We start from the raw sequence: 13163 nt of genomic DNA on the forward strand, positions 1-13163 counted from the left end.
GAATACAAAAATAAATACAACAAAAAAAGAGACGATTGCAAATTGTAAATTAATAGCCACATCTAAAATGGCTCCTTACTCCTTTAAATTTAATCCTTTCATCACTGATTGTTTTCTTTTTTTTTTTCTTTTTCAAAGAAACATTTGTCAAGTATTACTTGATTATAAGTCTTGGATACTTGGGAAAAAAAAAACCCACTTCCATAGATTAGATACAGGCCCTGGAATTTTTTGTCCCATCTGCATTTTATAATGAATAATAATAATATTAATAATAATAATAATGATATAAACGTGCCAGAGAAGGGAAAATGATCACCAAACGCCTACAATAAATAGTAAACAGTGTAATCTATAGTAACCCACATATATAGCACGTATGATCAATATGTATTTCAAGCTGCCTTGTTGACAGTGGGCCCAGCACTGGCTTGATGAGTATGGAAACGTTGCTAGTAGCCACTAGAATGTGTAGATAGGTGTGTAATGAACTGCTGGGATGCCATTTCATCTTATTGCTATATATTAAAAACTGTGGGACGCGTTGTCTCGACGGGAGTGAAAGAGTTAAGGGGTGCTTTGAGAACGGTGAAAACAAAGTGTTTACGTTTGTCTGCCTCTGATTATCATCGGGTGAATACTCCCACCAAATGTATTTGATATGGTTGTATACTCACAGGTTTGACACTGATCCTCTTGGTGACCCCAGCACCGTCCGTTACAAGAGCGATGACATCGTCGACCTATAAAACACGGACGCACACATGCGCACGCACAAACACAAAAGAAGAAAAAAATACACTTACAGTCACGCCTGTAAAACTTCCACAGCAAGCAACGCACTGAAAGTCTCTATGGGGGTGACCCGGCCCTGCTCGTTCATGGTTCCGTTGGCAAGTTGGACTCCGCATCTGCCATCATCAACACTTGAATGACAGGCGTTAATAACAGTGTAAGGAGAACAACGCGGGCTGACTGTCACCATGCTCACTTCCAATGCAATGCTACAAACGTACATTCTAAACATTGCCTGCCAAGGTTCCCCAATTTGGCAACCTCAACTCCCACATGTTCCATTGTCATTTGCCCACCCACTCTAGTCTTTGTTGCCTGTCTTCATCGTCCTCCTTCATTAGTGACTCTCATCAATTTAAATCTTTTCTTATTTTTTGTCACACTATCAAAGTGTCTCCTTGGCAAGTGCCCATTTTTAAAAATAACAAGTATGCTTAAAACAAAAGGTTGTCATCAAGTTCAAGTAAACTCACGACCCTTGTCGCATGCTCAGTGTTTACCACTGCAGCTGTCCTTCCTGCTCATCTTGACAGATTTGATGTTAGATCAAATCCGTCACTTCTTCCCTTGAAATGAGCACAAGGGCTCATCCCAAAAATGTGCCATAAGGAACCACTTCTTGTGACATTGAATGACCGCCAGACACTAATGCCTGCTGTGTGTAAAGTAGAATGACCAGGGGACTTGAGGGCCTGCAGACACGGAGCAGCATCACCAGCAGAACCTTCACGAGCAGCTGTCAGATTGGCTGAGACTTAAAAAGAGCACAGTGAGACAGCGGCTCCATGGGCCTCGCTGCAGAGAGGCCACAGCACCGACGCAAACGTTCACACGCTGATTTAACACCATGTGATTGTGCCCCTAGTTGAGCGGTAGGCAAACACAATGACTAAACAGTTATGGGCCTATCGTGGCTTGACATGTGGATCACCTCCAAAAAGTGTCACTCCTATCCTCTGGCTTCCGCATTTGTGCAATACTCACATCCCAAATTGCTATTGTTGGACGGCACCACCAGTAGCTCTGCCTGGGGGTTCTTGATGATGTCACGCCAATGGATGCTATCGGCATGGCACAAGAATTTGTTCTGGTCGACGTAAACGCCCCCATTTAGGATCTCTGCAAGGAGAGAAAAGCAAGGGATGGACATGAACACACGCCCATGAATATCTAAGCGTAGTATTCAATGGCAGGAAATCAATAGATCAAGGTTAACCACAATAATCTCAGAGTACCGGCATACAGCGCTCACCAAAGTGCATCTAAGCGTGAAGATAAATGCTATTGACAGAGCAATTCAATGCCACAGTGATTTCATAAGTCCTCCAAAAAAAAAGAATTTTACGGAGAAAAACCATACAAACACACACAGGAAATATTATTTTCAGATGTTCTATTCATTTCGTTTACCTGCTGTTATCTGGGAGATAAGCAAACATATTGTAAATAGAAAACTCTTGCAAGAATTTAACAATTGACAAATGCATTATGTAACATCTGAAAGACAACGGTCAAAAAGGTCCTACCAAAAATATAAAAAAATACAGTGGACCCCCGTGTTACAACCTCCCTGATTTACGTTATTTTTATGTTGCGCCCTGGAATACTGAGTTTTTTCATCCCCTCTTAATGAAATTTTCCCGCTTTGCGACAAAAACAACTGTCATGACCTCAGGGGGTTGGCTGTATTTGTGTTGTTTTACCTCCATCTGCTGGCGTTTCTAGGTAGTTGCACTTATTTACTATTGCCGTCTAAATGCTTCCATGCAACAACTACAATGCTGGTCTGCATTTGGTCGGCGTCTCCTCACAAACATGCTGGTCTGCTCTTGGTGTTTTGCATGTGTAAATAAAGAAAGGTAATAATGAGATCATTTAGCTTAATGTGCCTTAGATTATGTCAATTGTTTCGACGTGACAATGTTGGGTAATGTTCAATTTACATACAGTATTCCTATTCTACATTTTTTTTTATTTGACATCCATGCCCTACTTAAAAAAAAAGAAAAAATCAAATCAGACGAGACTGATTACAAGTCAATCAAGTGAAACAAGTCAATCAGGACATTACTGTTTTTCTTTTTTTTCTTTTCACTGAATCGTTGAACTTAAGTGAGGATTTTTCAATCCAGTTATTTAATTTGAAAGTAACTGCAAACTGTAACACTCAGACAATCAATGGAGGAATGTTAACATTAAAATATCAACATAAAGCATTGGATGTTTCATAAAACGAAACCGCATATCACAGAGAGTGGTAAAAATTATTGTTATTGAATTGCAGCCATAATGAACTCATCTTTTTTCATTGGACCATTATCCTAAGCAATTCTATTCTTAAATCAGTGTTTGGCACCCTTTGTTAAATTATGTTATGTCATTACAGACATTTCAACCTGTTAAAAAAAAAAGAAGAAAAAAATCATGTTCTTGAAAGTGTGGCCTTGGCGCAGTAGTCTGAGATGTCACACAATTAATATTATGAATCAATGTTTACTGCAGTGACAAAAAAAAATTCAAACTGAATCATTCTGCACTGTGGTTGAATTATCACTTAAGACCTTATACAGAAACATGTTACTCAACAGGCAAAGAGTGGGCAAAAAGCACAAAGTGATAACATCCGATAAGTGCTCACATCACTTTTGACCCACTTCACCTCTCTGAGTCCAATGAAGCGGTATTGTAGTTAGAGTAAAGTCTCCTCCTCATGCTCCTTGTGCTTGATAGCAAAACCGATCCTGTCGGGGAGCCGTCTCCTTTAATAGATGCCTACATGGAGTATGGTAATGAATCCTAATCCCTCTCCTTGTTACTATTAGAGATTTTTGAGAGTGATGAAATGATGCCTTAGTAATCCCTTCCCCCCGTTGCGAGCGGTGACCCGTACGAGAAGGAGACACAACATCAGTGTCCTTCTCAGACCGTTTTTTAACCTAGTTTCAGGATTTAGATGCAATCACCTCTCATCCTCTACTTCTAGAATATGAAATCCTGCCAAATTTTACACCTACACACACACACGCATAATGTCCTGATGAATTAAATTTCATTTAAAATGTAACAATGTGCTATAGATTAGAGCTGGATTATCTGCGGGTATTATCTCCCTGGTCTGATTATTAACACCAAGAGAGTTGGGTGCACGACACACACACAGGAAGCTAATCATCACTATCCAACATCATGATTAAGGAAGCGGGCCCTAGTGAAGGCACGGACATCTATTCAAAACCCTTTTAGAGGTGACGAGTCACTTTGTCTGCGCACTGAACGACCCACAGCCGCGGCACCGTATAATCATGTTCCTGTCAAAACGGACGATTTATCAGGGGACTGTTTTACATTCGTGGAAGGCTCAGCTTTACTCTAATCAGACACACACAGTTCACATGCATTAATGACAGTTACTTTCATCATGAAATAAGCAAGCGACCATATCGGAAGTATGACTAATGTCCAAGTAGTTCATTTCTTTTTACATTTACAACTGTCATATTAACAACATCAATACATTATATTAACAATAAAAAATGGAACAACAATCATATTTGTTCAAACAAGAATAATTCGTTAAAAAAAAAAAAAACAGTAAAAGGTAGGGAATTAAAGACCTTTACAATCGCATAAACAATAACGAAATAAAAACAGGCAGCTAGGGCCTTCAAACTGAAGAATTACAAATAAGGAAGACCACCTCCTGGGTGTTGATGCCCATAATGATAATGCAAGCTGACAAGCCTTTTTGTACCATTGTGTCTTTCATTACTCCTTAGCACAGCACCACATTTATTGAGAACTGACGTCCAGACAAACAAACAAAAAAAAAAACATTGCAGACCACCAAATACAACAGTGGACAAATAGGTTAATTACGTCCTGCACCTATTACTTAGTGAAAGAACATTTTTCAGTTCTGCCAGCTTAAAAAAATATCTGGCGTAGACAAATGAACCAAGATATGTTACTTGCTGTAAATCAATAAACGTTTTCAGACTAATTAAGTGAAATTAGATTCCCACGGCACATCTGATGAGCTCTCGCCGCACGGTGACTGGGACTCACAGGCTTAGATTCCAACGCCCAAACCCCCACACTGCCTACAAGCTCATGCCCGCCTGCCGAGCTTCGATCTTACCGTCAGGCTGGGAGATCTACACCCAGCCACCCGCTTTCTGCAATGTCCCTCACTTCCATTACCACCTCACCCCATCATCATCCACACTCTTGTGATTCACAAGGCGACCATAAAAGTGTAGGAGAGATGAGGAAGAGGAGGGGTGAACACAGAGAGGGAACACTGATATGAGGAGCGGTGAAAGTAAAAAGAAAAAACGGTAAGGAAAGGAGTTATTGCTCAAGCTCTGAAAATCAATCCTGATAAGAAATTGTGTGTTTAAAGTAATAAACCTTCACCACACTGAATTTTACTCGTACGATTTTGTGACGGCGAGGTCAGATGGATAGTTCAGAAGGTCTGTGCGTTGCAGTGCTGCATGTTAAATGCAGCCGCTGGTATTTTGCAAATAAACGGGAAATCAAACCAGTAGCCTTTGTAAATTGTCAGTTGTGGCTATGAGTACCATCTGTAAATTGAATCATATTTTCTGCGGCCCATGATAGTCATGAGAATTGTTATTTCACACCATTGCGGTCATTATAATCGAAATAGGAAGAAGAGTTTGTGATAGGCTAATGACTGGCAAATAAGAAGTGACTTGGCACAAAGGTGTGATATTTATCGGGTCTTGTACGCTACAAAAGACATGAGTCCAGTACATTGTCCTCATTTGTGTGGTAAAAAAAAAACGATGATCCTGTCAGATATAGCAACAGAAGATTGTAGCAAACGTGCTGTATGCTGCTGCTAACATCTTCCTCCTTTGATCTGTGATCTGCGAAACGATTCTAAGCCGGGTTGATTTGAAAGTGGAACGATTCAATCCAGTCGTCTTGTAGGAGTCATGACAGCTTGCGAGGGAATGATGATGCTTTTTTGTTATTGTTCATACATACAAAGTTTTCAATATAATTAATGTGACATTGCCTTCAAAGTAGCTCTCCAATAAAATACGGTTCCGTAGGTATCGCAATATACAGTATTTTGAAGTAGAATAGTTCAATTTGGTTTGATTTGATGCAATCCCACCTAAAAAAAAATCTAGTTCAAACTGGTTTTTGTTACACCCCTAGTCGGAGGATATCAGCAACACCTGGCTTCATTCCGTTTGCTGCAGATGGTATCGCTGTTGTTGTGCAGCACCACAGAATACAGAACAGATACCGTCTCTAGAGCCATTAAAAAAAAATAAAATAAAAAAGCAGTCCAAACCACAAGTAGAATAGATTACTGACTAGTGAGAAATATAGATAAAAATCAACATTTGCCTTTATTAATGATTTAAACTGTGACTTCACATGCACTATGATACCAAAATTACATGATTTCACTTTAAACATATTTTACAACATAATCTTTTCAAATGAATAGTTTACAGATTTACCGTATTTCTCAGAGTACAAGTCAAATTTCTTCCCCTCATTTTCAACCCCCATATTAGGAGGGTTGATTTATTTGAATACTATTGATTTGTATGTGAAATGAGTACGATAGTGACATTTACCAGGCTTAAAATGGTTATACATACCTCTAATTGAATATAGTATGCATCGGTTTTAGAGCGTTTACTCAGAACGTCGCAAGTTGCACTTAAGTCATGTGCAGCCTTATTGCCTCTTTATTGTCAACGAGGATGCGTGAATAATTTTTCCTGCAAACTTTGACGCATTTTGAAAAGGAAAAGACGACTTGACTTGTGTCCTTCAGCACTTAGACGTGTGCTTGAAGTCGGCATGGATGTTGGCAGGTGGGGGGAGAAACAGCGAAGCGCAACTTCCACGTTCTGATCTCACAACAGTCATCACTTGGGTAAAGAACATCCCAAGTAAGATGATCAGCAAATCATCTCAAAAGACCTCCATTTCAAACACATTGGATGGGTCCGAAGAAGACGACCAGCGGAAGAGTAACGAGGATGTTAAAACAATTGACGAGGAGAAAGGAGAAAAATGTCCGAGGTGTCGCCCAAACACACAAACTGCATTCACTGTAATTCAAACGCCTCGCTTGTTACGCCACCTGTCGTCAGTCTGAGCCAATCATTATTTATTTTATGCAGAGCGGCAACGTAATGATGAAAGAGGCGAAGCGGTTCTGGAGCCTCCGGTTGCCTAAACCCGACTTAAGGCGTTGGAGGTAAAGCAAACCAGGCCAAGCAGAGATATAAAACACATACTTTAAATTAAACCCTATAAAACAAATACAAAACAATATGCTTTTTTTTTTCTACATCAGAAAAAGTATAAGAGGTAATATAGCAACACCATTTTAGGATAGAGTTTGAGAATAGAATATTAAGGTAGCAGTAATAACCTCCTCCAACAAATTCTATTCTTTAGTTAATTATGCTCATTTTACGCATATTCAGAGGCGCAAAGAGCTGCTGTTCTGAAGTCGTATATGAACGATGATTTAGCCGGCATCAGCCAGGAACCATGATGCTCTGCAGGGAGCCTGCTGATGAGCTTTCATCAGTGCTGCTAGCCACTTGTCCCACATCCCTTCCTCGGCCTAATTATGCTGATGAATAAAGCCGTGATAGCGATCCCTCCTCGGCTGATGAGTCCACGTATTTTACGCTTGCTGGCAATGTGTGACACGTAGTCGAGCATCCGGGGATTATGTGGAGAACAAAGTAAGGGAGTTAAGCATCTATTCTTTATTTGGGGAGGTGGGGGGGGATACAAAACCAGGTACCGTATACACCTCAAGCCAGTCTGGATTGCATCAAGTGTGAACCTCTGCAAAAAAAAAATTCACTGATTGTCCTCTTTTCATGATGGATTTTGCTCGGATGTTGAGACAAAGAGTACATTTGTTGACAAAGAATTTAGGATTTAAACGCCAATTATTAATGCCAAATGATTTTGATTTCTGGGTTGAGGAAAGCACCTTGTAGTTTTTGCATGAAAAAAGAGGAGTGCCGTTTCTTTAACAAATTGTGTGTGTGCGTGTGTGTGTGTGTGTGTGTGGGGGGGGGGGGGGGTCTTATACTTCTTTGGAAAATCAGACACTGAAAGATCCTTTACAAACAATGACTCAATAATGAAGTGGGAGGGGGTGCATGGAACTCAGTTTAGTAGAGGAAAATTTTATTGGGGCCGAATAGAAAATGTCCAACAAATCTCAGTCATTTAATACAAATAGGGCACACCTTGCCTTGCTATGAACCATTTGGCATCCATCACTCCAGAACTGAGGGCGGGAGTCAGGCAAGGTTTCACCTTGGAATGATCACCAGTCTACAGCTGGCATCCATTTTTCTGGTTTTCTACTCTGAACCTTGCACATGTGATGCAACAAAAGAACAAGAGGAATGAGAGAATGTTGTGTGCCATCTCTGTTCTAAAAATCTTTTTCATCCTCCTTTTGGAATGGGCACTATGATTAGGTTAGTATTCCAGATGGAAGGAAAACGAAGGTGATACCTGCATTTGGAATTGCAAATAAATGCCATATACTATTTTGAGTAAATATCCACACTGATATGTAACATCATTATTTGCAATGCACATTGTATTTGTTAGATGTAGAGAGCATGGATTTCAAGATATATAACTTAGATGTAACCATTAGAACGTTACAGCCAACAAGATTCAACAAAGAAACACATTTGTTGTCTGCAAATGCACACTTTGATATACATATGTATGGAATTTACAATATACTTATGAGTTGAGCAACACTGGACTACTTACTGTATTAGGAAACATTAATCATATAAAGGTGAAATCAAGTCAAAAATATTCCTGAAAGTAATATGCTCAATGACACTCCCAATGGTCTAAACGCAACAATTTAATTCAAATTGTGTTTGTGTGATAGAAACTAAGCTGAAAAACGCACCCGTTTTCATCTCAGGGGGGCAGCCAGTGTCTAAGGATTCAGGTAATTGCCAGTCCCAGCTGCCCTGTTTCTCTGAGTTTGGTTATGTGATATTTGGAAACAGGGCCCTTAGGCACTGTGATGTCATTGACAGTTGACGTGGCTGCCACTGAGATGGCTGAAAACCAATGGACTTTGTTGCTCAATTCATATTTACAAAGATGCAATATCAATATATTGAAAATAATTTAACTGTCCTTCCCATCAATTTTGAAACAGACTTTGTAGATATTAGGTACGATTTTTTTTTTTTTTTTAAATCCCTGATTTCTGTAATGTACATTTAGGAAGACTAGACAAGTATATAGGAAAAAAATAAAAAGCATGAGTGCAGCCCAAGTGGTGTGTCTCAGAGGAAGCAATGTGTGGAACTGTGTGAAGCACTCCACTGTACGATGCCTTCGAGCGTGTTTGCTCAGATGAACAGAGGGGAAAAAAAAACGGTTGCGAAAGAAAGCAGATGATGTGAAAATGACTTCTCTGATCTTATGAATCACAGTTTTGACAGCAGACCACGCATAAGCTGCCAGCAGACAATGCAAAAACTCCAATCAGAAAGTGACGAATCAGCAAAATGGGCCAAGAGCAGACCGGGGCCAAATGAACTGTCAACCTCCTGCATTCCCACATTTTCAACTGAGTGTGGTGTGTTTTTATAAATGTCACCATCTTTGCGCGTGGAGAGCCGAGAAAAACTTATCTGATCTTCACAGAGAGAAGGTGAGTCTCCTGAGTCCTATTTCCTCACTTCTCCATTATTAGCTCTGCCAGCCAAAGAGATATTGTGCTCAGTGACAAATGGGAGAGGAGCTGCGAGGCACAGACAGCGCGGGGGTGGTCCCTTTCACGACACCTCCCTTATCCGCCAATCCACAGCGCCACCACTACCTCCCTGATAATTGTGTTTTAAACCCCCTGATTAAATTTTGCAGTCTACAATGATATTGTTTTTGCCACGAATCCTTATGAAAAATGCTCTGTGCACCGAAGAGTCCGTGTAGGAGGGAAGAGATGACACTTTGTGTACACGCCAAGCCTTCAATGGACGCTAAATCTTGCCATCACTCTCACCACTATCCTCTGCCCACTTCTTCCCAATCACTCTTGAAAAAACTGTGAGATGTAAACGCTCCCAATTTTGTAGCCCTTTGCCCTCCACAACACACCCACAGGCAAAGGCAATATTCATTCTCTTATATTTGGGGAAGCTGACAAATACGTCAGTTAACCCATTCATTTTGTATGCAGATTCAGGCACTTGAATACACTTGGTTATCTTTTTCAGTTTTAGACTAAGCTGTAACCCATATGAACGCTGTTGTTATAAGTTGATTTTTATTGCTTTTTTTCTTGTATTAATGTTAAGACGAGTACCGGTTTAGATATAATCTTACCATTTTTATAGATAATAATCTTATTGATAGTCAGAGTGTTGAGTGGGGGGAGGCGTGAAACGTTTTCCCTTTCCTACCGCGGGCTTGGCAAAATATAATTGAGGAGCACTGAATTAACCTCATATGATTTGGATGTTGGGAGGACGCCAGATTATCAGGAGCAAACTCACACAAGTACAGAAAAAAAAAATCACACTCACACAAACACACACACACACACACACTCTCACCCACGCAGGATGGCCTGAGCCCAGATTTGAACTACCAACCTGAGAACGTTGAGGCAGATGTGCTAACAATTAGCCTACTGTGCTTTCCCTGAAAAATGTAACTGGATGCTGCCGAAATTGGTGTGAGGGGCTTAAAGCCGAATAAGTACTCTTCTGTCTCCGCTTCTCTGAATCCAAATCAAGTCACGGCCCCCCTCAATCAGCACGAGCCAAACAAAGACCGAGCCAAAGAACGCTCAAGAAGACGAATACTAATTGTGTTAATAAGCGAAGATGGCTCACCAGTGTGTTGTCCCAGTGAGAATTTCAGTAACCTCACCAAAATGACTTTGTAAATGCAGAAGTATCTAAAAAGCTTCAAGTCAAGCCCTGTTTTAGATTGTGTTGTAAATAGTGGAACAAACATCTTTGTGCTAAAAGAGGAGTTCGGAAGGCACAGATATTATGAGAAAATGATGATCAGCCCTGCTAACGTGGTGAAAGCAGTGCTTTTTTTAAATTTTTTTTTTTAATGTTTTAACTTTTTTTTTTTTTTAAATGATTGACGAGCACTGTGTCAAAAAAGCCAATGGAAAATAACATTTCTCTTTTGAGTAACCCTGTTGACTTTGTATTTGACTTTAATTTTACCCATCCTGTAACATTACGCAGAAGGGTGAAATGTGTTTCTGCCAAGCATACCCTTCATTTATTACTATATACCTTTAGAAGGTATCAACGAGACCAAAAGCATCTTCTCAAATTCCCCCAAATATTTCTTTCTTCTGGCATCATTTCTCTGTTGATATAAGTTGATCAAAAAAATAAAAGAATGCCATGTAATGTCATCTTTTGCATACCACATCACAAACACATTCCATTCACATAGATATGGGACTCAGAAGTGTGCAAATGCAAACAAAAAAGGGGAATTGTAGCGAAACCATTATGGGGTGGGGGGCTGGGGGGGTAAAATGTGGAACGACATAAGCATGGTTTGCATGTCAATGAACGCCAGCCTGCATTTAATAGAGTCACTGTGTTATCACTTGTAGCTAATTTGGCTACATTTCCTGCATAAGACACCTTGAGAGGAGAGAGGCAAGGCATACTAGTCTTTACACAATACCGTGTGCTTCTTATTCACGTAAAAAAAAAAAATGTTGACCAACTTAGTGAAAAGGTCCAAGGGAAAAAAAAACACGTATATTTAACAAGCAGTGAGAAGTTTTTCGATGTCTTGCAAACAGCAGCAATTTCTGTGGGAAGCAAAGCAACTTTTGAGGCGATGGTATTTTTCTTAATGATCAGCCCCTTAATGATGACACAAGCTCCATTATTAATGTTTTTCAGCATTCTATTTCTCTCACTCATTATAGGCATTCTTTTTTGGGGTCAAAGCTTTTGTCTGTGTAAGGCGGAAGGCGGGAGGATATTCTTCAACAACGAAAAATAAGTAAAAAGTTGAAAAAAAAAAGCGCAAACTCATTTTTACCCCTGAAAGTTAATGTTGGTTCTCAATGGTTCCCAAACTTTTTTCAGAGCCCCTGTGAAATATGTTTTTTAGCCATGTAACCCTTAACCAGTGTAAGGCAAAACAAACAAAAAAAAACAACATAAAGTGTCCCCTTTTGGATCATAGAAGAGATTTGCTATAAAAAAGAAACAACTCACCGACGCCACATGGCCGCAAATGTGGATGCAAAGGTTCACGGCGCTGCGAACAAATGGAGTTTAACAGTCACCGATCTGCTGATGGTGTAAGCATTCAAATTGTCTTTTCCTTACCGTGGGCCCTTCATCATGTTGAAGCCGTGATCAAGATTTATGTTGTCCTCCTGCTAAATGGATCAACGACAGGTTCAACTTTTTCCCTCATCACATTGCACATTCTTTTCACACTAATGCACTTGTCTCTCTCTCTCTCTCTCTCAAGCATGTGAATTAAATAAGCTAACCCAAAACAAATATACAAAACACAAAGCCCGTAATGAACACAACACAAAACTTCAGCATGTCCACAAAATGAATGAAATTATGGTCTTTGGTAAATAATATGTAACACTTGTGACTGATAATGATTCCAATGTGCTTGCTGGTACACACACCGGCAGACGTTTCATGCTATGCCTGTACTCTCCTGTAACCATAAAAAAGATTCTTATTTACAAAAATGGTATACCTACAACTGTATCCTTTTTTTAACAGTGACACAAGGAAAAAGCAATATAAAAATAATAATAATAAAAAAAAAAAAAATCAACAGCGACTTATTTACAGCATTTTTACAGGTTTTTTTTAAAGGATTGTCTGTGTCAAAGGTATAATACATACAGCCCGGTGGCCGCTTCTGGCCCGCAAATGGGTTTAATCCGGCCGGCGAGATGATTTTGTAAATCTAAAAATGAGTTGAATTTTTTTAATCGATGAAAAACTTGAAAAGTTATATAATTACTTGTAATCTTAATGTATTATGATTAATAGTGATGTTGTGCTTTTACTATTTTGGACAGTAATAAAAAATACTGAGAAATTTGAAGTTCTTGTTTCAAAGTTATATAGACAAATGCCACCATTTTATTGGTCCTGCCCACTTGTGAATGGATTTTCCTCCATAAGGCAGAAAAAACCCTAAGTGCATCAAAGTGACTGGGGGAAAAAAAGACGCCATTCTTTATTTCATCACAATTACACTTCACAAGGCATAAACAAATCCTTTTCCCTGGGGTAACCCGCACCCCCCTTGGCATCGCCTCGTGC

At 39.7% G+C, this 13163-nt stretch overlaps 1 protein-coding gene across 3 annotated transcripts in view; it reads right to left on the reverse strand.

The window, feature by feature from the left end:
- LOC148427034 (receptor tyrosine-protein kinase erbB-4-like) overlaps window positions 1-13163 on the reverse strand; it is a 203235-nt gene that overhangs the window by 72324 nt on the left and 117748 nt on the right. For all 3 annotated transcript variants that reach the window (XM_088402715.1, XM_088402706.1, XM_088402700.1), the window contains exons 4-5: window positions 1780-1914; window positions 678-743 (exon numbers count right to left, since the gene is read on the reverse strand). In XM_088402715.1, the coding sequence (XP_088258841.1) occupies window positions 678-743; window positions 1780-1914 (201 nt within the window). The remainder of the gene's footprint in view (window positions 1-677; window positions 744-1779; window positions 1915-13163) is intronic.

The sequence above is a fragment of the Hippichthys cyanospilos genome, chromosome 2 (assembly GCF_059441005.1).
Source record: "Hippichthys cyanospilos isolate Australia breed blue-spotted pipefish chromosome 2, RoL_Hcya_1.0, whole genome shotgun sequence".
Taxonomy (NCBI): Eukaryota; Metazoa; Chordata; class Actinopteri; order Syngnathiformes; family Syngnathidae; genus Hippichthys; species Hippichthys cyanospilos.